At 44.8% G+C, this 27,739-nt stretch overlaps 1 protein-coding gene and 1 long non-coding RNA gene across 10 annotated transcripts in view; one reads left to right on the top strand and one right to left on the bottom strand.

Annotated features, from left to right (window-relative positions):
• The window catches only part of LOC118372958 (guanine nucleotide-binding protein G(i) subunit alpha-3-like), an 89,782-nt gene that overhangs the window by 49,674 nt on the left and 12,369 nt on the right, over positions 1-27,739 (top strand). For all 9 annotated transcript variants that reach the window (XR_008084908.1, XR_008084907.1, XR_008084906.1 and 6 more), the window contains exons 4-7: positions 555-712; positions 21,219-21,347; positions 26,432-26,561; positions 26,961-27,114. Coding sequence is in view for 6 of the 9 variants with exons in the window: in XM_052484645.1 (XP_052340605.1) it covers positions 555-712; positions 21,219-21,347; positions 26,432-26,561; positions 26,961-27,114 (571 nt within the window). In the remaining 3 variants the exon portion in view is untranslated. The remainder of the gene's footprint in view (positions 1-554; positions 713-21,218; positions 21,348-26,431; positions 26,562-26,960; positions 27,115-27,739) is intronic.
• LOC127913153 (uncharacterized) lies at positions 14,986-15,746 on the bottom strand. The gene is made up of 3 exons (XR_008084911.1): positions 15,650-15,746; positions 15,254-15,373; positions 14,986-15,042 (listed from the first exon to the last, which is right to left on the bottom strand). It is a non-coding gene; the product is annotated as an uncharacterized LOC127913153 (long non-coding RNA).

The following is a 27,739-nucleotide window of genomic DNA, read 5'->3' as shown; positions in this document are numbered from 1 at the left end:
CCCTATACATATCTACCTCCATCAATCCAGTATCCCTGTCCCCTTCCCCCTATACATATCTACCTCCATCACTCCAGTATCCCTGTCCCCTTCCCCCTATACATATCTACCTCCATCCTTCCCACTATACATATCTACCTCCATCCTTCCCCCTATACATATCTACCTCCATCCTTCCCCCTATACATATCTACCTCCATCCTTCCCCCTATACATATCTACCTCCATCCTTCCCCCTATACATATCTACCTCCATCCTTCCCACTATACATATCTACCTCCATCCTTCCCACTATACATATCTACCTCCATCACTCCAGTATCCCTGCTCATGTAAATATGGTGTTGGAACTGACTTTTTAAATATATCCTTACTTACTTTGTGTATTTCATATTTCCTATTCTTATTTCTCGTGTGTTTTTTTTCCCAGTAGTACATTGTTATTGATTATTGAATGTTTTAGTTTGCAAGAGGCATTTCACTGTACTTGTGCACGTGACATTACAACTGAATCAACCAATCTGTGTTCTAACGGGGATGTCTCTGTTGCCAGGACGATGCCCGTCAGCTGTTTGTATTGGCTGGTACAACGGCAGAGGGTGTGATCTCATCAGATCTGACCGGCGTGATACGGAGACTGTGGACGGACAGCGGTGTCCAGACCTGCTTCCTGCGCTCCAGAGAGTACCAGCTCAACGACTCTGCCTCCTAGTAAGACACACACACACACACACACACACACACACACACACACACACACACACACACACACACACACACACACACACACACACACACACACACAGCGGTGTCCAGACCGGCTTCCTGCGCTCCAGAGAGTACCAGCTCAACGACTCTGCCTCCTAGTAAGACACACACACACACACACACACACACACACACACACACACACACACACACACACACACACACAGCGGTGTCCAGACCTGCTTCCTGCGCTCCAGAGAGTACCAGCTCAACGACTCTGCCTCCTAGTAAGACACACACACACACACACACACACACACACACACACACACACACACACACACACACACAGCGGTGTCCTGACCTGCTTCCTGCGCTCCAGAGAGTACCAGCTCAACGACTCTGCCTCCTAGTAAGACACACACACACACACACACACACACACACACAGCGGTGTCCAGACCTGCTTCCTGCGCTCCAGAGAGTACCAGCTCAACGACTCTGCCTCCTAGTAAGACACACACACACACACACACACACACACACACACACACACACACACACACACACACACACACACACACACACACACACACACACACACACACACACACACACACACACACACACACACAGCGGTGTCCAGACCTGCTTCCTGCGCTCCAGAGAGTACCAGCTCAACGACTCTGCCTCCTAGTAAGACACACACGGACAGACAGACAGAGTACACACACACACATTAAAAAAAAAAAAAAAAAAACATTTTAGTCAATTAGCAGACGCTCTTATCCGGAGTGCATTTATTAGTGCATTTATGGTAACATAGCTGTGTGAGACAAACAATCGTATGATGTACATTTTCCCTCAACAAAGGTATTTATCAGCAAAGTCACTTCTTGTAGAGAGGAGAGGTGACGTGAGAGTTATTTTAAGAATCTCTTCAAAGTGGTAGGGGTTTGAGACGTTTTTCCAAAGCTGGGTCAAGGGACTCCGCTGTTCCGACTTTAGGGGGAAACTTGTTCCACCAACATTGGGGTGGCAGGACAGAGAATTGCTTTGGCTGGGCTGAGCGGGAGCTGCCTTACCGTAGGGGTGGAAGGGCCAAGAGACCAGATGTGGTGGAAAGGAATGCTAATGTTGGGATGTAGGGTTTCAGCACACACACACACACCTCTTCCACTTGTCATGCATATAAACTGGTTTAATGTACACATAATCAAAGATACACACTGGCAGTTTACAATGCAGGAAGTAGGATCTGAATTGCAGCTTGTTCTTTACACAGAGGGAGAGAGCGAGCATGATGCTGGTGAATTTGTACGTCCCATGTAATATAAGTGGTAACGATGAGTCAAATCCACTTAGCCAAGTTGTTTTCTGGGACATTCATTTATTTTCTCTCACGTGTTTCACATAGCCAGCCACGTGGAGTCGTCGTAGCGCATAGGCTATTTACTTTGACAACTGAACAGCAAGTGTTGACTACTTTTATAAAATGTGTCTAACTGACTGAATAATGTCGATCTCCTGTATCCCTTTGCCATTCGTAAATCATGCAACGCGGTTATCTGTCCATGGTATCCAATGTATTTTCCTAGGTTTTCTTTCTGAGGATGCCGGGGCTTTGCTAGACAGTGACTCTAAAGTGAGTGTGTCCTCATCTCGTCAGTCAGTGTAGTCTACCGAATCGCACCGGTGAGAGTAGTTCAATTGGCTCCCTCAATTTCACAGGCTTCTGGTTGGCCTACGCTTTTTGACGATTATCTGCAGATAAATGAAAACATTCGAGGTAGATGGTAGTGGATAATATTATTATTAGGGACCACGGAATTCAACAATATAAGACCTTTTTTATTGACCTTTTTTTTAGTAGGGAATCAACTAAATTAATTTGTTCAAGTTCATGACAAGTGATTCGTACGTCCTGCAACTTTTCTGAAGAGGCAACGAGAATGTGTGTGTGTGTGTGTGTGTACCACTTTGTGTAGCTGTTAGCATTGATGCTAATGAAGACCGGCTTCTAGTAGATGGAAAGGCTTTCCGAAAAACCTTCTCAATTAAATTTTAACTACAAAGTAGCCTATGCTTACCTGGAGAATGAAATCATGATTGTTTTAGTCAATCCATTATTTATGTATATATTTATTATATCATTATTATCTTTAGCAAAAAAAAAAACACATGCACTGAACAATGGTCTCTCTCACTATAATAAAAAATAAAAAAAACACCTAAAAATCTACATTTTGCAATTCCCCCCCCAGACCTCAAATGTGGTCTCTAATGTGTTTTAAGCATTGTTGTGGACTTACAACATCCAATTAAGTTGTTTTTCAATTATTAAAAAAAACAAGGTGGTTTTTGAGTGTGATAACCTGAAATAAATGGGATAAACGGAAACCTGGAAAATCTGAAAGGAATTTGGGAAAGAACAAAATAACAGATGTTATACTGCTCTGGCTGGGCAACTCAACATTCAGACACTTGTCCCAGAACCACTCCTGTGTTGTCTTGGCTGTGTGCTTAGGGTTGTTGTCCTGTTGGAAGATGAACCTGAGCACTCTGGAGCAGGTTTTCATCAAGGATTTCTCTGTACTTTTCTCTGTTCATCTTTCCCTCGATCCTGACTAGTCTCCCAGTCACTGTTGCTGAAAAACATCCCCATAGCATGATGCTGCTACCTACATGCTTCACCGTAAGGATGGTGCCAGGTTTCCTCCAGACGTGACGATTGGCATTCAGGCCAAAGAGTTCAATCTTGGTTTAATCAGCCCAATCCAAGTGGGCTGTCATGTGTATTTTACTGAGGAGTGGCTTCCATCTGGCCACTCTATCATAAGGCCTGATTTGTGGAGTGTTGCAGAGATGGTTGTCCTTCTGGAAGGTTCTCCCCTCTCCACAGATGAGCTCTGTCAGTGATCATTGGGTTCTTTGCCCTTCTCCCCCGATTACTCAGTTTGGCCGGGTGGCCAGCTCTAGGAAGAGTCTTGGTGGTTTCAAACTTCTTCCATTTAAAAATGGAGGCCACTATGTTCTTGGGGACCTTCATTGCTGCAGACATTTTTTGCTACCCTACCCCAGATTTGTGCCTCGACACAATCCTGTCTCTGAGCTCTACAGACAATTCCTTCGACCTCATGGCTTGTTTTGCTCTGACATTATACAGACTGGTGTGTTTCCTTTCCAAATCATGTCCAATCAACCCGTTTTCTTTGTCATTATGGGGTATTGTGTGTAAATAGACGAGGGGGAAAATATTGTTTTTTTTAATACATTTTAGAATAAGGCTGTAACGTAACACTGTGGAAAAAGTCAAGGGGTCTGAATACTTTTCCAACGTAATTGGTCCTTCTGTAGCTCAGTTGGTAGAGCATGGCGCTTGTAATGCCAGGGTAGTGGGTTCAATTCCCGGGACCACCCATACGTAGAATGTATGCACACATGACTGACTGTAAGTCGCTTTGGATAAAAGCGTCTGCTAAATGGCATATATTATTATATTATTAACAAACCTCTTGCAGTTAAACTGTCAATAATACTTTTATAATCTCAACAGAAGACCGGTTTAATGTCTCTTATTTGAAAATGGTCCTTGTCATATAGTCTTAGACCAGTGTTACCCAACCTCGGGACGCCTAGGGACCCTGGGGGCACCTCACCTACTACTTTTACTATTTGGCTGGCCACTCTACGTACTTGTGGAGAACACGGTCTCCGAGAGGTTAAATTGTGTTTGTTTCTAAACCTCAGAGGAGGGGCAGAAACAGGATCTGTAAAGAGAGACGAGATGTGTCTTGTTCTCCTCTGTCTTGTACGAGCTTGTTTACGATGCAGCTTTTTTTTTGAGAATACAAGCCTAGCTACCTGATAGCTGATTTGCATTCCACAATGCAGTGGGAGATAAACAATTATAAACAATAAACAATGACATTAGTCAGCTGTTATCATTTCAGTTATGAAATATTAGTTGGTCTATTGTGTAAATGTAATTTATTACACTGTGGATTGACGAGTAAGGTGTTGTAATTTATACACCGAGTCGGTATTCATAACAGAAGAAGAAATTCCCCTCGACCACTCCCACAAATTGGGGAAACCAAACATTATTTTCCATTGACCCTCATTGTAAAATAGGCAACTTTGTTGTTATACAAAACATGCCTAAAAGCTGCTGTGTTTTTCAATGAAAGTATTCAGACCCCTTGACTTTTCCCACATTTTGTTGTGTTACAGCCTCAATTTAAAATGTATTTTAAAAAATTGTTTTGTTACTGGTCTACTACACACAATACCCATAATGTATATTGAATTTGGTTAGTGGTTAGAGTGTAGGGGCAGCAGGTAGCCTAGTGGTTAGTGTAGGGGCAGCAGGTAGCCTAGTGGTTAGAGTGCAGGGGCAGCAGGTAGCCTAGTGGTTAGAGTGTAGGGGCAGCATGTAGCCTAGTGGTTAGAGTGTAGGGGCAGCAGGTAGCCTAGTGGTTAGAGTGTAGGGGCAGCAGGTAGCCTAGTGGTTAGAGTGTAGGGGCAGCAGGTAGCCTAGTGGTTAGAGTGTAGGGGCAGCAGGTAGCCTAGTGGTTAGTGTAGGGGCAGCAGGTAGCCTAGTGGTTAGAGTGCAGGGGCAGCAGGTAGCCTAGTGGTTAGAGTGCAGGGGCAGCAGGTAGCCTAGTGGTTAGAGTGTAGGGGCAGCAGGTAGCCTAGTGGTTAGAGTGTAGGGGCAGCAGGTAGCTTAGTGGTTAGAGTGCAGGGGCAGCAGGTAGCCTAGTGGTTAGAGTGTAGGGGCAGCAGGTAGCCTAGTGGTTAGAGTGTAGGGGCAGCAGGTAGCCTAGTGGTTAATGTAGGGGCAGCAGGTAGCCTAGTGGTTAGTGTGTAGGCAGCAGGTAGCCTAGTGGTTAGTGTGTAGGGGCGGCAGGTAGCCTAGTGGTTAGAGCGTAGGGGCGGCAGGTAGCCTAGTGGTTAGAGCGTAGCGGCAGCAGGTAGCCTAGTGGTTAGAGTATAGCGGCAGCAGGTAGCCTAGTGGTTAGAGCGTAGGGGCAGCAGGTAGCCTAGTGGTTAGAGTATAGGGGCAGCAGGTAGCCTAGTGGTTAGTGTAGGGGCAGCAGGTAGCCTAGTGGTTAGAGTGCAGGGGCAGCAGGTAGCCTAGTGGTTAGAGTGCAGGGGCAGCAGGTAGCCTAGTGGTTAGAGTGTAGGGGCAGCAGGTAGCCTAGTGGTTAGAGTGTAGGGGCAGCAGGTAGCTTAGTGGTTAGAGTGCAGGGGCAGCAGGTAGCCTAGTGGTTAGAGTGTAGGGGCAGCAGGTAGCCTAGTGGTTAGAGTGTAGGGGCAGCAGGTAGCCTAGTGGTTAATGTAGGGGCAGCAGGTAGCCTAGTGGTTAGTGTGTAGGGGCAGCAGGTAGCCTAGTGGTTAGTGTGTAGGGGCGGCAGGTAGCCTAGTGGTTAGAGCGTAGGGGCGGCAGGTAGCCTAGTGGTTAGAGCGTAGCGGCAGCAGGTAGCCTAGTGGTTAGAGTATAGCGGCAGCAGGTAGCCTAGTGGTTAGAGCGTAGGGGCAGCAGGTAGCCTAGTGGTTAGAGCATAGGGGCAGCAGGTAGCCTAGTGGTTAGAGCGTAGGGGCAGCAGGTAGCCTAGTGGTTAGAGCGTAGCGGCAGCAGGTAGCCTAGTGGTTAGAGTATAGGGGCAGCAGGTAGCCTAGTGGTTAGAGCGTAGCGGCAGCAGGTAGCCTAGTGGTTAGAGCGTAGCGGCAGCAGGTAGCCTAGTGGTTAGAGCGTAGCGGCAGCAGGTAGCCTAGTGGTTAGAGCGTAGCGGCAGCAGGTAGCCTAGTGGTTAGAGTATAGGGGCAGCAGGTAGCCTAGTGGTTAGAGCGTAGCGGCAGCAGGTAGCCTAGTGGTTAGAGCGTAGCGGCAGCAGGTAGCCTAGTGGTTAGAGCGTAGCGGCAGCAGGGTAGCCTAGTGGTTAGAGTATAGGGGCAGCAGGTAGCCTAGTGGTTAGAGCGTAGGGGCAGCAGGTAGCCTAGTGGTTAGAGTATAGGGGCAGCAGGTAGCCTAGTGGTTAGAGCGTAGCGGCAGCAGGTAGCCTAGTGGTTAGAGTATAGCGGCAGCAGGTAGCCTAGTGGTTAGAGCGTAGGGGCAGCAGGTAGCCTAGTGGTTAGAGTATAGGGGCAGCAGGTAGCCTAGTGGTTAGAGTATAGGGGCAGCAGGTAGCCTAGTGGTTAGTGTAGGGGCAGCAGGTAGCCTAGTGGTTAGAGTGCAGGGGCAGCAGGTAGCCTAGTGGTTAGAGTGCAGGGGCAGCAGGTAGCCTAGTGGTTAGAGTATAGGGGCAGCAGGTAGCCTAGTGGTTAGTGTAGGGGCAGCAGGTAGCCTAGTGGTTAGAGTGCAGGGGCAGCAGGTAGCCTAGTGGTTAGAGTGCAGGGGCAGCAGGTAGCCTAGTGGTTAGAGCGTAGGGGCAGCAGGTAGCCTAGTGGTTAGAGTATAGGGGCAGCAGGTAGCCTAGTGGTTAGTGTAGGGGCAGCAGGTAGCCTAGTGGTTAGAGTGCAGGGGCAGCAGGTAGCCTAGTGGTTAGAGTGCAGGGGCAGCAGGTAGCCTAGTGGTTAGAGCGTAGCGGCAGCAGGTAGCCTAGTGGTTAGAGCGTAGCGGCAGCAGGTAGCCTAGTGGTTAGAGTATAGGGGCAGCAGGTAGCCTAGTGGTTAGAGCGTAGCGGCAGCAGGTAGCCTAGTGGTTAGAGCGTAGCGGCAGCAGGTAGCCTAGTGGTTAGAGTATAGGGGCAGCAGGTAGCCTAGTGGTTAGAGCGTAGCGGCAGCAGGTAGCCTAGTGGTTAGAGCGTAGCGGTAGCAGGTAGCCTAGTGGTTAGAGCGTAGCGGCAGCAGGTAGCCTAGTGGTTAGAGCGTAGGGGCAGCAGGTAGCCTAGTGGTTAGAGCGTAGCGGCAGCAGGTAGCCTAGTGGTTAGAGCGTAGCGGCAGCAGGTAGCCTAGTGGTTAGAGCGTAGCGGCAGCAGGTAGCCTAGTGGTTAGAGCGTAGGGGCAGCAGGTAGCCTAGTGGTTAGAGTATAGGGGCAGCAGGTGGCCTAGTGGTTAGAGTATAGGGGCAGTAGGTAGCCTAGTGGTTAGAGTATAGGGGCAGCAGGTAGCCTAGTGGTTAGAGTATAGGGGCAGCAGGTAGCCTAGTGGTTAGAGTATAGGGGCAGCAGGTAGCCTAGTGGTTAGAGTATAGGGGCAGCAGGTGGCCTAGTGGTTAGAGTATAGGGGCAGCAGGTAGCCTAGTGGTTAGAGCGTTGGACTAGTTACCGAAAGGTTGGAAGATCAAATCCCTGAGCTGACAAGGTAAAAATCTGTCATTCTGCCCCTGAACAAGGCAGTTAAGTCACCGTTCCCCGGTAGGCCGTCATTGTAAATAAGAATTTATTCTTAACCGACTTGCCTAGTTAAAGGTAAAATAAATAAATAAATAAGATGGAGAGTTTCAAAGTGTCTGAAGTTGAGGGACCTAAAAGGAGTCGTGTGGAATAAGAGGTAGCAAGAGATGGTTGGCTATGGAATAAACAGTCAAATGGGTTTGATGCTGGTTTGCTTCTGCATCCCTTATTAAGTTGTTGTCATAAATATCTGGCCCATGTCCAGTCATACTCGGGGTCTCCACGTGTGTCCTTCGATGTCATTCTGTCTCAGTTGCAGCAGTCACATTGTGGTCATTGTGTGTCTGTGAATCACATCATTAAAGTGAACACAGCATTTCCACATTGAGCCATAGACAATACAACTTCAGCGTTGAGGACAGTGTTTTGTTAACAACAAGGTGGTTTATTCTATGTCGATTGTGTGTGAATGATGGAAGAATCTAATATATATATATATCTAACATTTTTATTTATTAACCTAGCCAAGTCAGTTAAAAAATTATTATTTACAATGACGGCCTACACCGGCCATACCCGGACGACGGCCAATTGTGCGCCCGCCCCTTTTGGACTGCCAATCACGGCCGGGTTGTGATACAGCCTGGATTTGAACCAGGGTGTCACCTGGACACCTCAAGCACTAAGATGCAGTGCCTTAGACCGCTGCTCCACATGGGAGGTCCAATCTTACCTCAGCTGTAGGTCCATTTGAGTGTGTGGTCACTTAGGCCTGCACATCAACCAGTACTGGGACCATTGTAGACGTGGGATACTAGCTCTCAAAGAGCTGCTTGAATGTCTTCGGATCTGTGTCTAGAGATATATGTATAAGCTGTTTTTCAATCTCAAGGCCATCAGATTGCTTAACAACAATCACTAACTCAGAGAGGCTGCTGCCTACACTGAGACCCAATCACTAACTCAGAGAGGCTGCTGCCTACACTGAGACCCAATCACTAACTCAGAGAGGCTGCTGCCTACACTGAGACCCAATCACTAACTCAGAGAGGCTGCTGCCTACATTGAGACCCAATCACTAACTCAGAGAGGCTGCTGCCTACATTGAGACCCAATCACTAACTCAGAGAGGCTGCTGCCTACACTGAGACCCAATCACTAACTCAGAGAGGCTGCTGCCTACACTGAGACCCAATCACTAACTCAGAGAGGCTGCTGCCTACACTGAGACCCAATCACTAACTCAGAGAGGCTGCTGCCTACACTGAGACCCAATCACTAACTCAGAGAGGCTGCTGCCTACACTGAGACCCAATCACTAACTCAGAGAGGCTGCTGCCTACACTGAGACCCAATCACTAACTCAGAGAGGCTGCTGCCTACACTGAGACCCAATCACTAACTCAGAGAGGCTGCTGCCTACACTGAGACCCAATCACTAACTCAGAGAGGCTGCTGCCTACACTGAGACCCAATCACTAACTCAGAGAGGCTGCTGTCTACATTGAGACCCAATCACTAACTCAGAGAGGCTGCTGCCTACACTGAGACCCAATCACTAACTCAGAGAGGCTGCTGCCTACACTGAGACCCAATCACTAACTCAGAGAGGCTGCTGCCTACACTGAGACCCAATCACTAACTCAGAGAGGCTGCTGCCTACACTGAGACCCAATCACTAACTCAGAGAGGCTGCTGCCTACATTGAGACCCAATCACTAACTCAGAGAGGCTGCTGCCTACACTGAGACCCAATCACTAACTCAGAGAGGCTGCTGCCTACACTAAGACCCAATCACTAACTCAGAGAGGCTGCTGCCTACATTGAGACCCAATCACTGGACACTTTAATAAATGGATCACTAGTCACTTTAAACAATGTCACTCTAAATAATGCCACTTTAATAATGTTTACATATCTTACATTACTCATATCATCTGTCTATACTGTATTTTATACCATCTACTGCACGTTGTCTATGCCTCTCGGCCATCGCCTATCCATATACTTACATGTACATATTCTCATTCACCCTTTAGATTTGTGTGTATTAGGTAGTGGGGGAATTGTTAGATATTACTGCACTGTCGGAACTAGAAGCACAAGCATTTCCATGTGTATGTGACCAATAAAAATTTGATTTGATTAGATTTTTATAAAGGTCAATTACAAAATCGAGGAAATTAATCTGTGGTTTAGATTGAATTCAAAGTTGGCACAAATGATAAACTAAGCAATACAACAAACTACTACACATATGAAAGTCTGTACCACACAAGCCAGTACAATAGCTTACGTATGGAGAGGAACCTAAAGGCTCATACATAACCAACCAATACTACTCACCTGACAGACAGGGCAGGTGTTAACCAGTGCTGCATTCTGCTTCTCAGCTTGGCCCTTCTTCTTAGCAGCCGCCACCATGGCATCAGCCAACAACTTCAACTTGAGAGTGGAGCATTGCGTTCTAATATCAAAGCGTAGCCTATCGCCGTGATTCAGTATGTTGATTATTTAAGTCAGGTGTTCGAGCTGGGCTCTTCTGGACACACCTGCTCTTCCGGGTTGAACCAGCTGACCTAGTTGAGAGGTGATGAGTCTCAGAATAGTGTTCCAGGTTGAACCAGCTGACCTAGTTGAGAGGTGATGAGTCTCAGAATAGTGTTCCAGGTTGAACCAGCTGACCTAGTTGAGAGGTGATGAGTCTCAGAATAGTGTTCCAGGTTGAACCAGCTGACCTAGTTGAGAGGCGATGAGTCTCAGAATAGTGTTCCAGGTTGAACCAGCTGACCTAGTTGAGAGGTGATGAGTCTCAGAATAGTGTTCCAGGTTGAACCAGCTGACCTAGTTGAGAGGTGATGAGTCTCAGACACGTCCATTGGTTCTGGAATAGAGTCCAATTTGGCATCAATAATATGACGGCAATTCTACCTCAAACACAAATGTGCGAATACCAATGAATTTAAAACATAGCAGGTAGGACTAAATGAGGTTACATAACCTTACCTACTAGCTATAAAACTCAGCAAAAAAAGAAACGTCCCCTTTTCAGGACCCTGTCTTTCAAAGAAAATTGGTAAAAAGCCAAATAACTTCACAGATCTTCACTGTAAAGGGTTTAAACACTGTTTCCCATGCTCGTTCAATGAACCATAAACAATTCATGAACATGCACCTGTGGAACGGTCATTAAGACACTAACAGCTTACAGACGTTAGGCAATTAAGGTCACAGTTATGAAAACTTAGGACACTAAAGAGGCCTTTCTACTGACTCTGAAAAGCACCAACAGAAGATGCCCAGGGCAACTAAAAACACTGGAGCTGTAGATTTGCAGTTGGTGAATGTGCAAAGTAGAAATACTGGGGTGCAAGGGAGCAAAAGTAAATAAATACAGTAGGGGATGAGGTAATTGTTTAGGCTATTTATAGATGGGCTATGTACAGGTGCAGTGATCTGTGAGCTGCTCTGACATCTGGTGAGGGAGATGAGTGTTTCCAGTTTCAGAGATTTTTGTAGTTCGTTCCAGTCATTGGCAGCAGAGAACTGGAAGGAGAGGCGGCCAAAGGAGGAATTGGCCCTGGGGGTGACCAGTGAAATACACCTGCTGGAGCGCATGCTACGGGTGGGTGCTGCTATGGTGACCAGTGAGCTGAGATAAGGCGGGGCTTTATCTAGCAGAGACTTGTAGATGACCTGTAACCAGTGGGTTTGGCGACGAGTATGAAGCGAAGGCCAGCCAACGAGAGCGTACAGGTCACAGTGGTGGGTAGTATATGGGGCTTTGGTGACAAAACGGATGGCACTGTGATAGACTGCATCCAATTTGTTGAGTAGGGTGTTGGAGGCTATTTTGTAAATGACATCGCCGAAGTCGAGGATCGGTAGGATGGTCAGTTTTACGAGGGTATGTTTGGCAGCATGAGTGAAGGATGCTTTGTTGCGAAATAGGAAGCCAATTCTAGATTTAACTTTGGATTGGAGATGCTTAATGTGAGTCTGTAAGGAGAGTTTACAGTCTAACCAGACACCTAGGTATTTGTAGTTGTCCACATATTCTAAGTCAGAACCGTCCAGAGTAGTGATGTTGGACGCGAGGTGTAGGTAGCGATCGGTTGAAGAGCATGCATTTAGTTTTACTTGTATTTAAGAGCAATTTGAGGCCACGGAGGGAGAGTTGTATGACATTGAAGCTCGTCTGGAGGGTAGTGTCCACAGTGTCCAAAGAAGGGCCAGAAGTATACAAAATGGTGTCGTCTGCGTAGAGGTGGATCAGAGACTCACCAGCAGCAAGAGCGACATCATTGATGTATACAGAGAAAAGAGTTGGCCCAAGAATTGAACCCTGTTGCAAATAGAGCCGAATATGTTGATAAAAGTCACCATGTCCGAGACAGATTTACACGATTATCAAAACGTCACGTCAGGGTAAGCCTACATGAAACAGCCCTTATTTTAAGTGTTTCCATAATACACAATGGATCAAATAAATGGTGGAAAAACGATTGGAACCATTTCCGTGTTTTGACCTGCTAGGTTTTATGGGTATTGTGACTCATAAACCACAGGGTAGCCCTAGTGGTTAGAGCATTGGACTAGTAACCAAAAGGTTGCAAGTTCAAATCCCCGAGCTGACAAGGTACAAATCTGTCGTTCTGCCCTTGAACAGGCAGTTAACCCACTGATCCTAGGCTGTCATTGAAAATAAGAATTGGTTCTTAACTGACTTGCCTAGTTAAATAAAGGTAAAAATATATATTTAAAAAATATGTGGCAGACTATGGCAATGAATTTCATTCCAACATATTCCATGTTTGAGCAGCATTTGAAAGCAAAAGAGCGATTGAAAACATTATTGGCATTGTTGAATTTGATTTTCATAATAGCAAGCTACTGTAAGAGAACTGATGTTTTGGTTATCTAAACTGTTTGTTTGGTTACCAAGGCAACTACTGTAGATATCTAGTAAAGGTGCTAGCTACTTCAATGAATGTTGAACACATTTCTAGCTGCAAATTAACACATTTCTTAGCGGCAAAAATAGCCTTGGTATAAGCGGCATTATCAATTTTTCAGAGTACGCAGAGCCCCTCGTTGATTACCCCTTACGTAATGTAGCCTACACACAGTGTATTACACTGTGCTGTAGTGTAAGTAACTTACAATATACTGTAATTGTACACCAGTAGCTAAATGAGGGGACTATCTATACATGTACTGAATATTTTATGACAATGTTTAGAATAGGAGAAAGTTCACTAAGACCAAAAACAATGGGGTATTATTTTGTCCCAGTGAGTTTATTTACAGTTATGATAGATGGGAAGTTATGGCTACTTTTGGCGCCTATATCCCACACACCCTGGGCTAGGGTAAGGTAGGTTAGTGTGAAGGATACTTCGACTTTGTTTTGGAAACAGGAAGTGTAGTGGTGGTTGGAGCTGTCTGTCCACATAAGACCTGGGTTCAAATAGTATTTAAATTCATTTAAATACGTTATCTGTGCTTGATTGAGCTTGCCTGGCTTAATGGACTAATATAATTGTCCCGGAAGTTCAAAAATACACCCTCCTGGGACTACAGGCAGGCTAGAGAAAAGGCTCAAAGTATTTGAAAGATTTTAATTATTTTTTTAACCCAGGTCTGGTTGTATCTAGGTGCTCTCTGTCTGCGTAGCTGCTTGGCTGGAGAGACTAGTAGTGAGTCAGTCTATCCCTAGCCTACCCTCTCTGTTTTCACTCAAACCTCTAGCAACCAATGTTTATCATTTATCAACATATGAAACCGTATTCAGCCTGAATTCACATGGATCACATAGATTTTACAGACCTCGGCTGTCTTTGTCTGTTTCTGTCTCTGTCCAGAGAATGTGTCCTTCAGTCCAGTTCACTAGACTTTTGTTCTACTGTTGTTTAGTTTTTAAAAAAGGGCTTTACATAAATGGTTCTGGCCAATATTGACACCATCGTCAGTCACGTAGGTTTTAACGACCCTTCGCTTTAGGTGATCTGAGGGAGGACAACAAAACGTTTGCCCTAAACGAGTACATGAAGAGACTTTGCAACGACAGGAATGTCTCCTTTTGTGACAACTTTGATTTGCTGTGGGAGCAATGAGCAGGATTCACGGGGGTTAAAGTTGAGAGACAGGATTCACACTAAACCACATGGAGTTTCTGGATTATTTCCAGTAACATCAAAACTGTTTTTAGAGACTGACGAAAGACAGGGTCTGGTAGTGCTCCAGTTCTCCCTGTCAGAATAAGCAACCAGAGGACTTGGAAAGCATATCGACTCCTGTAGAAATGGCACTTTGGTTATTGTGAGTAACCTAGTTTAGGTTCCTCTAACTCTAGTGAGTTTATACAAACTCATCTCCTACCATTCTAAAAGATTGGAGACTGTCAGAAAATGTGGTTGTAAACTTTCATTATTTGATTGGTATTCCATTGGTTACCTCGAGGCAGTGGCCCACACTCGTTTGAATGTGGTGCTTTTTAAATGTTAGAGGAATCACAAGTAAAAAACCTTTCTTGTTGAATGACCTCTTTACCGAGCGCAAAGTTGATTGCATGTTTCTCACTGAAACATGTCTGTCATCCAACTAGTGCCGCTCTTATTGAAGCCTCCCCCTGGACTACAGCTTTTCATACTCGATCGGAAAACGGGTACTAATACTCTCAGCTGTAAGGATATTTCATTTGGCAACTTTGGGTGTTTTGAGCATCATGCTATACTGTTTAAATGTCAGCTACTAGTGCTGGCTATAACCCTGTATAGGACAACAAAGTACTGCCCCACTTTCTTTACTGGTTTCTCTGAACTATTGTCTGTTGTCCTTGAGAACTATGATAAAATCATTGTGTTGGGCGATTGTAATATTCATGTTGACAGACTGACTCCAAGGCCATTGAATTTATGTTTTGTTTTTTTGGCTCTATGGACTTTATCCAAAATGTTACTGGGCCCAGCCATAACTACAGCCATACTCTGGACCTGGTTATTACCAAGGGGCTTTCTATTGGGCCCAGCCATAACCACAGCCATACTCTGGACCTGGTTATTACCAAGGGGTTTTCTACTGGGCCTGGTTATTACCAAGAGGCTTTCTATTGGGCCCAGCCATAACTACAGCCATACTCTGGACCTGGTTATTACCAAGGGTCTTTCTACTGGGCCCAGCCATAACTTCAGCCATACTCTGGACCTGGTTATTACCAAGGGTCTTTCTACTGGGCCCAGCCATAACTACAGCCATACTCTGGACCTGGTTATTACCAAGGGTCTTTCTACTGGGCCCAGCCATAACTACAGCCATACTCTGGACCTGGTTATTTCCAAGGGGCTTTCTACTGGGCCCAGCCATAACTACAGTCATACTCTGGACCTGGTTATTTCCAAGGGGCTTTCTACTGGGCCCAGCCATAACTACAGTCATTCTCTGGACCTGGTTATTACCAAGGGGCTTTCTACTGGGCCCAGCCATAACCAGGACCTGGTTATTACCAAGGGGCTTTCTACTGGGCCCAGCCATAACCAGGACCTGGTTATTACCAAGGGGCTTTCTACTGGGCCCAGCCATAACTACAGCCATACTCTGGACCTGGTTATTACCAAGGGGCTTTCTACTGGGCCCAGCCATAACTACAGCCATACTCTGGACCTGGTTATTACCAAGGGGCTTTCTACTGGGCCCAGCCATAACCAGGACCTGGTTATTACCAAGGGGCTTTCTACTGGGCCCAGCCATAACCAGGACCTGGTTATTACCAAGGGTCTGTCTATTGACATATCCTCTATTGTTGATGTTTCTTTATCTGATCAACACTGTATTTGTTACTACCTTTTTTACGTACCTGAACGCATTATTAAGAAGCACTATCTTACCTCTGAAGTTGCTACATATTTTATTATTGTGTCTGAACAATACACCATCACCTGTTCTGCCTTCCTCTTGTGAGGATTTAGTTGATAACTTTTAATAACAAATGAAGGGAAACCACCGATGCCAGATCTCCAGTAAGGTTGAAAATGGCCACATTCAAACAGACCACCGACGCCAGATCTCCAGTAAGGTTGAAAATGGCCACATTCAAACAGACCACCGATGCCAGATCTCCAGTAAGGTTGAAAATGGCCACATCCAAACAGACCACCGATGCCAGATCTCCAGTAAGGTTGAAAATGGCCACATTCAAACAGACCACCGATGCCAGATCTCCAGTAAGGTTGAAAATGGCCACATTCAAACAGACCACCGATGCCAGATCTCCAGTAAGGTTGAAAATGGCCACATTCAAACAGACCACCGATGCCAGATCTCCAGTAAGGTTGAAAATGGCCACCTCCAAACAGACCACCGATGCCAGATCTCCAGTAAGGTTGAAAATGGCCACATTCAAACAGACCACCGACGCCAGATCTCCAGTAAGGTTGAAAATGGCCACATTCAAACAGACCACCGATGCCAGATCTCCAGTAAGGTTGAAAATGGCCACCTCCAAACAGACCACCGATGCCAGATCTCCAGTAAGGTTGAAAATGGCCACCTCCAAACAGACCACCGATGCCAGATCTCCAGTAAGGTTGAAAATGGCCACATTCAAACAGACCACCGATGCCAGATCTCCAGTAAGGTTGAAAATGGCCACATTCAAACAGACCACCGATGCCAGATCTCCAGTAAGGTTGAAAATGGCCACATCCAAACAGACCACCGATGCCAGATCTCCAGTAAGGTTGAAAATGGCCACATTCAAACAGACCACCGATGCCAGATCTCCAGTAAGGTTGAAAATGGCCACATTCAAACAGACCACCGATGCCAGATCTCCAGTAAGGTTGAAAATGGCCACATTCAAACAGACCACCGATGCCAGATCTCCAGTAAGGTTGAAAATGGCCACATTCAAACAGACCACCGACGCCAGATCTCCAGTAAGGTTGAAAATGGCCACATCCTAACAGACCACCGACGCCAGATCTCCAGTAAGGTTGAAAATGGCCACATTCAAACAGACCACCGACGCCAGATCTCCAGTAAGGTTGAAAATGGCCACCTCCAAACAGACCACCGACGCCAGATCTCCAGTAAGGTTGAAAATGGCCACATTCAAACAGACCACCGATGCCAGATCTCCAGTAAGGTTGAAAATGGCCACATTCAAACAGACCACCGATGCCAGATCTCCAGTAAGGTTGAAAATGGCCACATTCAAACAGACCACCGATGCCAGATCTCCAGTAAGGTTGAAAATGGCCACATCCAAACAGAGAGCCCGTTGTATTTGTTTCCTCACCTCATCCAGTAAAGAGAAATTGTAGAGCGGAATTGGAGAAAGTCAAAGTTGCAGGTCCATTATGATATTCTGACAGAGCAACTTGGCATATACAGTGGGGCAAAAAAGTATTTAGTCAGCCACCAATTCTCCCACTTAAAAAGATGAGAGAGGCTTGTAATTTTCATCATAGGTACACATCAACTATGACAGACAAAATGAGGGGGAAAAAATTCCAGAAAATCACATTGTAGCATTTTTTAAATGAATTTATTTGCCAATTATGGTGGAAAACTTTTGTTATTGACCAAATACTCATTTATCTCAATACTTTGTTATATACCCTTTGTTGGCAATGACAGAGGTCAAACATTTTCTGCAAGTCTTCACAATCTTTTCACACACTGTTGCTGGTATTTTGGCCCATTCCTCCTTGCAGATTTCCTCTAGAGCAGTGATGTTTGGGGGTGTTGATGGGCAACACGGACTTTCAACTCCCTCCAAAGATTTTCTATGGGGTTGAGACCTGGAGACTGGCTAGGGATTCATTCATTGATTAGCTAGAAAAGGCTACTTGACCAAGAAAAGACAAAAGACCCCACTTCACCAGATGATTACATGACCCATCAAGTTAGACAGATGTGTCTGGGGGTGATTACGTGTATTTCATGAACAGGTGTACGTGTCTAGACAATACTAACCCATCCACTTAGCTAGATGTGGTTATAGTTTTCTTTCACATGACCCATCAATTTAGACAAGTGTGTCGGGTAAGCGTAGTCTAATAATTGTAAAAAATATTTATGTTTTGGATATTGCTACTATTCAAGTAATAATTTCACTGTCCCGTTTACACCTTCTGTATCCTGTCCATGTGACAGATATAGTGTGTGTTTACCGGAGACGGTAATGTGAAGAACATGACCTGCACCAAAGTCAGATTAGGATATGGGCCAAGGACTAGATCAAATGTATTTTTACCTAGAGCTTTTCCTTATTGAAGGCTACTACTTTTACCACTTTTAGTCTTGAAATCTTTGGTTGTTTACTAAACTACTCACTCTGTTTAGCACATGACCTCACATGTGAATCCTTAAAGAGATGGGTGGGGCTAAAGCTTAAGATCGTGTGAACGATGCTCAATGGGTGTAGACAATGAAGAGCTTTCCAGTGGGTGTATCAAAACATTCAAGGGACATTTTCTCAAATGTCGAAAAATCGAGACTGTAATCACGGCCAAAGGTGCTTCAACAAAGTACTAAGTAAAGGGTCTGAATACTTATGTAAATGTTATATTTCAGTTTTTTTATATATATAAATTTGCAAAAATGTCTCAAATCGGTGAAGATAAATAACGACTTAATCAATTTTAGAATAAGGCTGCAACGTAACAAAATGTGGAAAAAGTCCAGGGGTCTGAATACTTTCCGAAGGCTCTGTATGTAACACCTCGGCATGGTTATCAGAAAGCACGGCATTGATTTTCACTGTTACACAGAAGATACACAGATAAATTATTAGACTGTATTAGTGATTTATATACTTGGATGACTCACAACTTCCTCCAGCTAAATCAAAACAAGAATGAGGTACTTATTGTTGGAGCCAAAGCACAGATCGAGAATCTGGCCGCGAATTTGAATTCACAGGCAATAAAGATAAAACACAATGTGTCATTTAAAATTATGAACTCAATTTCGATTCACACATTAGGAAATATGACCAAAATAGCTTTTTACCACCTGAGAAACAGGTTTCTATCTCAGGCAGATACAGAGAGACTCATCCATGGTTTTACCACAATCAGGTTTGACTACCTTTAATGCTCCCCTGTCTGGTTACCCAAGAAAGCCGGTTGGTCAACTGTAAAACGTACAGAATGCTGCAGCACGGGTACTGACCAAGACCAGACGGTGAGCACACATTACACTGGTTTTAAGGTCTCTGCACTGGCTGCCTGTCTGAGTCTTTAGAATTCATTTTAAGATTATTCTATTGGTTTTTAAATCAATCCACGATTGTGCACCCCAATAAATATAAGCTTTTTGGGTTATGTACCCAGTAGGTCCCTCAGGTCCTCTGGCATTGGTCTTTTAAATATGCCAAAGGGGCATGGAGAGGCAGCCTTGAGGTATTATTCCTCCTTTCCCTTGAATACCCTCCCAGGGGTCAAAAACTGGACTGTAAAGAAATAAATAGTGAATATGTGGTAAATATTTTGTTTTTATTTTCATTGTTTATTATAATTTTTCTTGTAAAAATGCATTGTGTTGCACTCATGTCTGAAATGTGCTATATAAATAAAGTTTGATTTGGCATGCTGTCTATGGTGATGCTTGAAAGCTTGTCTAGACATGCTGTCTATGGTGGTGCTTGAAGCTAGTCTAGACATGCTGTCTATGGTGGTGCTTGAAGCTAGTCTAGACATGCTGTCTATGGTGGTGCTTGAAGCTAGTCTAGACATGCTGTCTATGGTGGTGCTTGAAGCTAGTCCAGACATGCTGTCTATGGTTGTGCTGGAAGCTAGTCTAGACATGCTGTCTATGGTGGTGCTTGAAGCTGGTCTAGACATGCTGTCTATGGTGGTGCTTGAAGCTAGTCTAGACATGCTGTCTATGGTGGTGCTTGAAGCTAGTCTAGACATGCTGTCTATGGTGGTGCTTGAAGCTAGTCTAGACATGCTGTCTATGGTGGTTCTTGAAGCTAGTCCAGACATGCTGTCTATGGTGGTGCTTGAAGCTAGTCCAGACATGCTGTCTATGGTGGTGCTTGAAGCTAGTCTAGACATGCTGTCTATGGTGGTGCTTGAAGCTAGTCTAGACATGCTGTCTATGGTGGTGCTTGAAGCTAGTCTAGACATGCTGTCTATGGTGGTTCTTGAAGCTAGTCCAGACATGCTGTCTATGGTGGTGCTTGAAGCTAGTCCAGACATGCTGTCTATGGTGGTGCTTGAAGCTAGTCTAGACATGCTGTCTATGGTGATGCTTGAAAGCTGGTCTAGACATGCTGTCTATGGTGGTTCTTGAAGCTCGTCAATGGTATGTATGTTTTGATCTGAATCAGATTACGTATTGATCTGAATCAGACTACGTATTGATCTGAATCAGACTATAATAATAATAATAATATATGCCATTTCTTTTATGACTTACAGTCATGTGTGCATACATTCTACGTATGGGTGGTCTGAATCGAACCCACTACCCTGGCGTTACAAGCGCCATGCTCTACCAACTGAGCCACAGAAGGACCACCAAGACTACGTATTGATCTGAATCAGACTACGTATTGATCTGAATCAGATTACGTATTGATCTGAATCAGACTACGTATTGATCTGAATCAGATTACGTATTGATCTGAATCAGACTACGTATTGATCTGAATCAGATTACGTATTGATCTGAATCAGACTACGTATTGATCTGAATCAGATTACGTATTGATCTGAATCAGACTACGTATTGATCTGAATCAGATTACGTATTGATCTGAATCAGATTACGTATTGATCTGAATCTGAATCTGAATCAGATTACGTATTGATCTGAATCAGATTATCTGAATCAGATTATGTATTGATCTGAATCAGATTACGTATTGATCTGAATCAGATTACGTATTGATCTGAATCAGATTACGTATTGATCTGAATCAGATTACGTATTGATCTGAATCAGATTACGTATTGATCTGAATCAGATTACGTATTGATCTGAATCAGATTACGTATTGATCTGAATCAGATTACGTATTGATCTGAATCAGATTACGTATTGATCTGAATCAGATTACGAATTGATCTGAATCAGATTACAGGTATGAAAGAATTATGTATGCAATTGTTTTTTTTTCATTGATTTTTCTCTCTCTCTCTCTGTCTCTCTCCCTCAGTTATCTGAATGACCTGGACCGTATCACCCAACAGAGTTATGTCCCCACCCAGCAAGACGTGCTGAGGACCAGAGTCAAGACTACTGGCATCGTGGAGACACACTTTACCTTCAAAGAGATTTACTTCAAGTCAGTATACCCACTGCTAGCTACACACACTTTTCATTGAGACAGATCTTGGTCATTTCAGAATAATCGGCTCCGTGCCAAGCCAGAGCCTAATGAGGCTGTTTCACAATGTCAACATGATGAATTAATTAGATCACTTTATTAATCTGACTTAATTAATTAGTTTAGACAAACATAAACCCATTAGTTGTTAATTAATTGCCAACCAGGTAACGGCTAGCAAATATATATATAGTCGTATAATCAGTCAGCCCCTTATACACCAGCTGGTTTACAGTAAACAGACAGCCAAAGAGTAGGCAAAGCATATTCCCTATTATATAAGTCATTTCTGTATTAGTATTTATTATGGAGGCCGGCAAAATGAAGGTATTATTCTAGGTTTGTGTTGCTTCGCAGTCCCCACTGTTCCATAAGGTGTATTTTTACCTGCTTTTTAAATCTGATTCTACTGTTTGCATCAGTTACCTGATGTGGAATAGAGTTCCATGTTGTCGTGGCTCTATGTCGTAATGTGCGCCTCCCATAGTCTGTTCTGGACTTGGGGACTGTGAAGAGACCTCTGGTGGCATGTCTTGTGCATGGGTGTCCGAGCTGTGTGCTAGTATTTTAAAAGACAGTTTACCTACCTCGGTAATCTCTCTTCCACTTTAAGCCATGAGAGATTGACATGCATGTCATTAATGTTAACTCTCTGTGTACTTTTAAGAGCCAGCCGTGCTGCCCTGTTCTGAGACAACTGCAATTTTCCTAAGTCCCTCTTTGTGGCACCTGGCCACACTACTGAACAGTAATCTTGGTGTGACAAGACCAGGGCCTCTAGGACCTGCCTTGTTGATAGTGTTGTTAAGAAGGTAGAAACTAGGGCCTGTAGGACCTGCCTTGTTGATAGTGTTGTTTAGAAATTAGAAACTAGGGCCTGTAGGACCTGCCTTGTTGATAGTGTTGTTGAGAAGGTAGAAACTAGGGCCTGTAGGACCTGCCTTGTTGATAGTGTTGTTGAGAAGGTAGAAACTAGGGCCTGTAGGACCTGCCTTGTTGATAGTGTTGTTGAGAAGGTAGAAACTAGGGCCTGTAGGACCTGCCTTGTTGATAGTGTTGTAGACCTGCCTTGTTGATAGTGTTGTTAGAAGGTAGAAAGAAACTAGGGCCTGTAGGACCTGCCTTGTTGATAGTGTTGTTGAGAAGGTAGAAACTAGGGCCTGTAGGACCTGCCTTGTTGATAGTGTTGTTGAGAAGGTAGAAACTAGGGCCTGTAGGACCTGCCTTGTTGATAGTGTTGTTGAGAAGGTAGAATCTAGGGCCTGTAGGACCTGCCTTGTTGATAGTGTTGTTGAGAAGGTAGAAACTAGAGCCTGTAGGACCTGCCTTGTTGATAGTGTTGTTTAGAAGGTAGAAACTAGGGCCTGTAGGACCTGCCTTGTTGATAGTGTTGTTGAAAAGGTAGAAACTAGGGCCTGTAGGACCTGCCTTGTTGATAGTGTTGTTGAGAAGGTAGAAACTAGGGCCTGTAGGACCTGCCTTGTTGATAGTGTTGTTGAGAAGGTAGAAACTAGGGCCTGTAGGACCTGCCTTGTTGATAGTGTTGTTGAGAAGGTAGAAACTAGGGCCTGTAGGACCTGCCTTGTTGATAGTGTTGTTGAGAAGGTAGAATCTAGGGCCTGTAGGACCTGCCTTGTTGATAGTGTTGTTGAGAAGGTAGAAACTAGAGCCTGTAGGACCTGCCTTGTTGATAGTGTTGTTTAGAAGGTAGAAACTAGGGCCTGTAGGACCTGCCTTGTTGATAGTGTTGTTGTGAAGGTAGAAACTAGGGCCTGTAGGACCTGCCTTGTTGATAGTGTTGTTGAGAAGGTAGAAACTAGGGCCTGTAGGACCTGCCTTGTTGATAGTGTTGTTGAGAAGGTAGAAACCAGGGCCTGTAGGACCTGCCTTGTTGATAGTGTTGTTGAGAAGGTAGAAACTAGGGCCTGTAGGACCTGCCTTGTTGATAGTGTTGTTGAGAAGGTAGAAACTAGGGCCTGTAGGACCTGCCTTGTTGATAGTGTTGTTGAGAAGGTAGAAACTAGGGCCTGTAGGACCTGCCTTGTTGATAGTGTTGTTGAGAAGGTAGAAACTAGGGCCTGTAGGACCTGCCTTGTTGATAGTGTTGTTGAGAAGGTAGAAACTAGGGCCTGTAGGACCTGCCTTGTTGATAGTGTTGTTGAGAAGGTAGAAACTAGGGCCTGTAGGACCTGCCTTGTTGATAGTGTTGTTGAGAAGGTAGAAACTAGGGCCTGTAGGACCTGCCTTGTTGATAGTGTTGTTGAGAAGGTAGAAACTAGGGCCTGTAGGACCTGCCTTGTTGATAGTGTTGTTGAGAAGGTAGAAACTAGGGCCTGTAGGACCTGCCTTGTTGATAGTGTTGTTGAGAAGGTAGAAACTAGGGCCTGTAGGACCTGCCTTGTTGATAGTGTTGTTGTGAAGGTAGAATCTAGGGCCTGTAGGACCTGCCTTGTTGATAGTGTTGTTGAGAAGGTAGAAACTAGGGCCTGTAGGACCTGCCTTGTTGATAGTGTTGTTGAGAAGGTAGAAACTAGGGCCTGTAGGACCTGCCTTGTTGATAGTGTTGTTGAAAAGGTAGAAACTAGGGCCTGTAGGACCTGCCTTGTTGATAGTGTTGTTGAGAAGGTAGAAACTAGGGCCTGTAGGACCTGCCTTGTTGATAGTGTTGTTGAGAAGGTAGAAACCAGGGCCTGTAGGACCTGCCTTGTTGATAGTGTTGTTGAGAAGGTAGAAACTAGGGCCTGTAGGACCTGCCTTGTTGATAGTGTTGTTGAGAAGGTAGAATCTAGGGCCTGTAGGACCTGCCTTGTTGATAGTGTTGTTGAGAAGGTAGAAACTAGAGCCTGTAGGACCTGCCTTGTTGATAGTGTTGTTTAGAGGTAGAAACTAGGGCCTGTAGGACCTGCCTTGTTGATAGTGTTGTTGAAAAGGTAGAAACTAGGGCCTGTAGGACCTGCCTTGTTGATAGTGTTGTTGAGAAGGTAGAAACTAGGGCCTGTAGGACCTGCCTTGTTGATAGTGTTGTTGAGAAGGTAGAAACCAGGGCCTGTAGGACCTGCCTTGTTGATAGTGTTGTTGAGAAGGTAGAAACTAGGGCCTGTAGGACCTGCCTTGTTGATAGTGTTGTTGAGAAGGTAGAATCTAGGGCCTGTAGGACCTGCCTTGTTGATAGTGTTGTTTAGAAGGTAGAATCTAGGGCCTGTAGGACCTGCCTTGTTGATAGTGTTGTTGAGAAGGTAGAAACTAGGGCCTGTAGGACCTGCCTTGTTGATAGTGTTGTTGAGAAGGTAGAAACTAGAGCCTGTAGGACCTGCCTTGTTGATAGTGTTGTTTAGAAGGTAGAAACTAGGGCCTGTAGGACCTGCCTTGTTGATAGTGTTGTTGAGAAGGTAGAAACTAGAGCCTGTAGGACCTGCCTTGTTGATAGTGTTGTTTAGAAGGTAGAAACTAGGGCCTGTAGGACCTGCCTTGTTGATAGTGTTGTTTAGAAGGTAGAAACTAGGGCCTGTAGGACCTGCCTTGTTGATAGTGTTGTTGAGAAGGCAGAGCAGCGCTTTATTATGGACAGACTTCTCCCCATCTTAGCTACTGTTGTATCAATATGTTTTGACCATGACACTTTACAGTCCAGGGTTACTCCAAGCAATTTAGTCACCGCGACTTGATGAATGTCCACATTGCTCATTATGAGAATTAGTTGAGGTTTCGGGATTAGCGAATGATTTGTCCTAAATACAATGCTTTTAGTTTTGGAAATATTTAGGGCTAACTTATTCCTTGCTAACCATTCTGAAAGTAACTGCAGCTCTTTGAAGTGTTGCAGTCATTTCAGTCGCTGTAGTAGCTGACGTGTAGAGTCATCCGCATACATAGATGAAAAAGTCATTAAAGTAGTTGGCCATACCAGCGGGTTTTGTTATGAATGAACCATCTCATTCAATAAATGATGGTGCCGATTTGGCTTTTTCATGCAACATTTCATTTAAGGTGCTCCAAAGCTTTTTACTATCATTCTTTATATAATTTATCTTTGTTTCATTGTCTAGTTTATTTTTTATATTTTATTTAGCTTCGTCACAGGATTTCTTAATTTGCAGTACGTTTGCCAATCAGTTGTGCTGCCAGTTACAAAGTGGTGAGGACAAAGTCTGTTCATGCGGATGATATGTTCAGCAACGTTTTATTTCCTAGAAATGTCTGGGACGACTGCATTGTCTGGGCTAATGCAGGCAGGGGCATATGTTGTCTGTCGGTCTGTGTGTTATTTCAGTTGAGTTGCTCAGTGTAAACTTGTCCTCTATTGCCTGGGACCTTGGTGGGGTACAGGTGCAGAAGTTAGCCTGAATGAGCTAAACTGACTGTCTGGGACCTTGGTGGGGTACAGGTGCAGAAGTTAGCCTGAATTAGCTAAACTGACTGTCTGGGACCTTGGTGGGGTACAGGTGCAGAAGTTAGCCTGAATGAACTAAACTGACTGTCTGGGACCTTGGTGGGGTACAGGTGCAGAAGTTAGCCTGAATTAGCTAAACTGACTGTCTGGGACCTTGGTGGGGTACAGGTGCAGAAGTTAGCCTGAATGAACTAAACTGACTGTCTGGGACCTTGGTGGGGTACAGGTGCAGAAGTTAGCCTGAATGAGCTAAACTGACTGTCTGGGACCTTGGTGGGGTACAGGTGCAGAAGTTAGCCTGAATGAGCTAAACTGACTGGCTGGGACCTTGGTGGGGTACAGGTGCAGAAGTTTTCCTGAATTAGCTAAACTGACTGTCTGGGACCTTGGTGGGGTACAGGTGCAGAAGTTAGCCTGAATGAGCTAAACACACTGTCTGGGACCGTGGTGCATGGTGGGGTACAGGCGCAGATGTTAGCCTGAATTAGTTCAAGTGAAACTAGTGAAAAGTGCATGCAATCTTGGTCATCCAATCCAATCTTGTCAAATCTATCAATTGTTATACTGTATGTTTCTCTTCACACTGCTGTACCTCCCCTCCTGAACCTTACGTTGACCTGATCCTGCTGTCTTTGTCACTGTTTCACCCCAGAATGTTTGACGTGGGCGGCCAGCGGTCGGAGAGGAAGAAGTGGATCCACTGCTTTGAGGGAGTGACCTCCATCATCTTCTGTGTGGCGCTCAGCGACTATGACCTGGTTTTGGCAGAGGACGAAGAGATGGTAAGGAGAGAAGAGGTGGAGAGGGGTGAGAGAGCGGGGAGAGAGTGAGGAGGTAGGGTGTAATGGACATAATCTTATGTATGGCGCTCAGCGCCTATGACCTGGTGTTGGCAGAGGACGAAGAGGGGTGAGGAAGGGTGACGGGGTTCAATTCACGCAGAAGAAGGTGGTGAAGGGGGAGGTAGAGGAGAGGAGGGGGATGGGCGGTGTCAGTAACAGTCTTCAGAGGAAGTGTGAGGGAGCTGTCCCTCACTCAAATCTCTCACCTCCTTTTCAAAACGTCTCGGTGCTACCCGGCTCAGGATGCTTAGCATTTTCATTAGTTTATAGCATTAGCATTTACGTTACTTACCACCCGGCCCGGGTCCTATTAATGAACCGTCCTGTCCTCCCCTACAGAACCGGATGCATGAGAGCATGAAGCTGTTTGACTCCATCTGCAACAACAAGTGGTTCACAGACACCTCAGTCATCCTGTTCCTCAACAAGAAGGATCTGTTTGAGGAGAAGATCGGTAGGAGTCCACTCACCATCTGTTACCCCGAGTACGCAGGTGAGGATCAGACACGTTGAGTAGTGCACACACACACCAAATACATGATGTAAAATATTTGGAAGTGTTGTAGGGGTTGCTGATTTTAAATAGGCGTTTGTGTACTTTTTTAAAAGCCAAAGGCATTGTTGTTTTTGTTAGATATTTTGGGGTCATTCCATTAGCAACCTAAATAAAGCATATTTAGATAGCCACTGTTAGCTTTTTTTCTGAACTTTGCTTTGGCTTGCGTTTCTACTTTCAACCTTCGTCTCTCCCGAGCCCGTACGGGAGTTGTAGCAATGAGACAAGATAGTAGCTACTACAACAATTGGATATTACGAAATTGGGGAGAAAAAGGGGTAAAAAAAAAAAAATGAAGGCCGATTTCAAGTTTTCGGTAATCTGCATTTTTGGACGCCAATTGCATTGCATTCCACGAGGAGACTGCGTGGCAGGCTGACCATCTGTTACGCGAGTGCAGCAAGGAGCCAAGGTAAGTTGCTAGCTAGCATTACATTTATCTTATAAAAAACAATCAATCTTTACATAATCACTAGTTAACTACACATGGTTGATGATATTACTAGTTTAGTTTGTCCTGCGTTGCAAATAATTAATGCGGAGCCTGTTAAATTATCATCGA

The sequence above is a fragment of the Oncorhynchus keta genome, chromosome 28, assembly GCF_023373465.1.
Source record: "Oncorhynchus keta strain PuntledgeMale-10-30-2019 chromosome 28, Oket_V2, whole genome shotgun sequence".
In the NCBI taxonomy this organism is placed as follows: Eukaryota; Metazoa; Chordata; class Actinopteri; order Salmoniformes; family Salmonidae; genus Oncorhynchus; species Oncorhynchus keta.
Note: the sequence above shows the minus strand (reverse complement) of the source record. Positions and strands in the feature narration are given on the sequence as shown.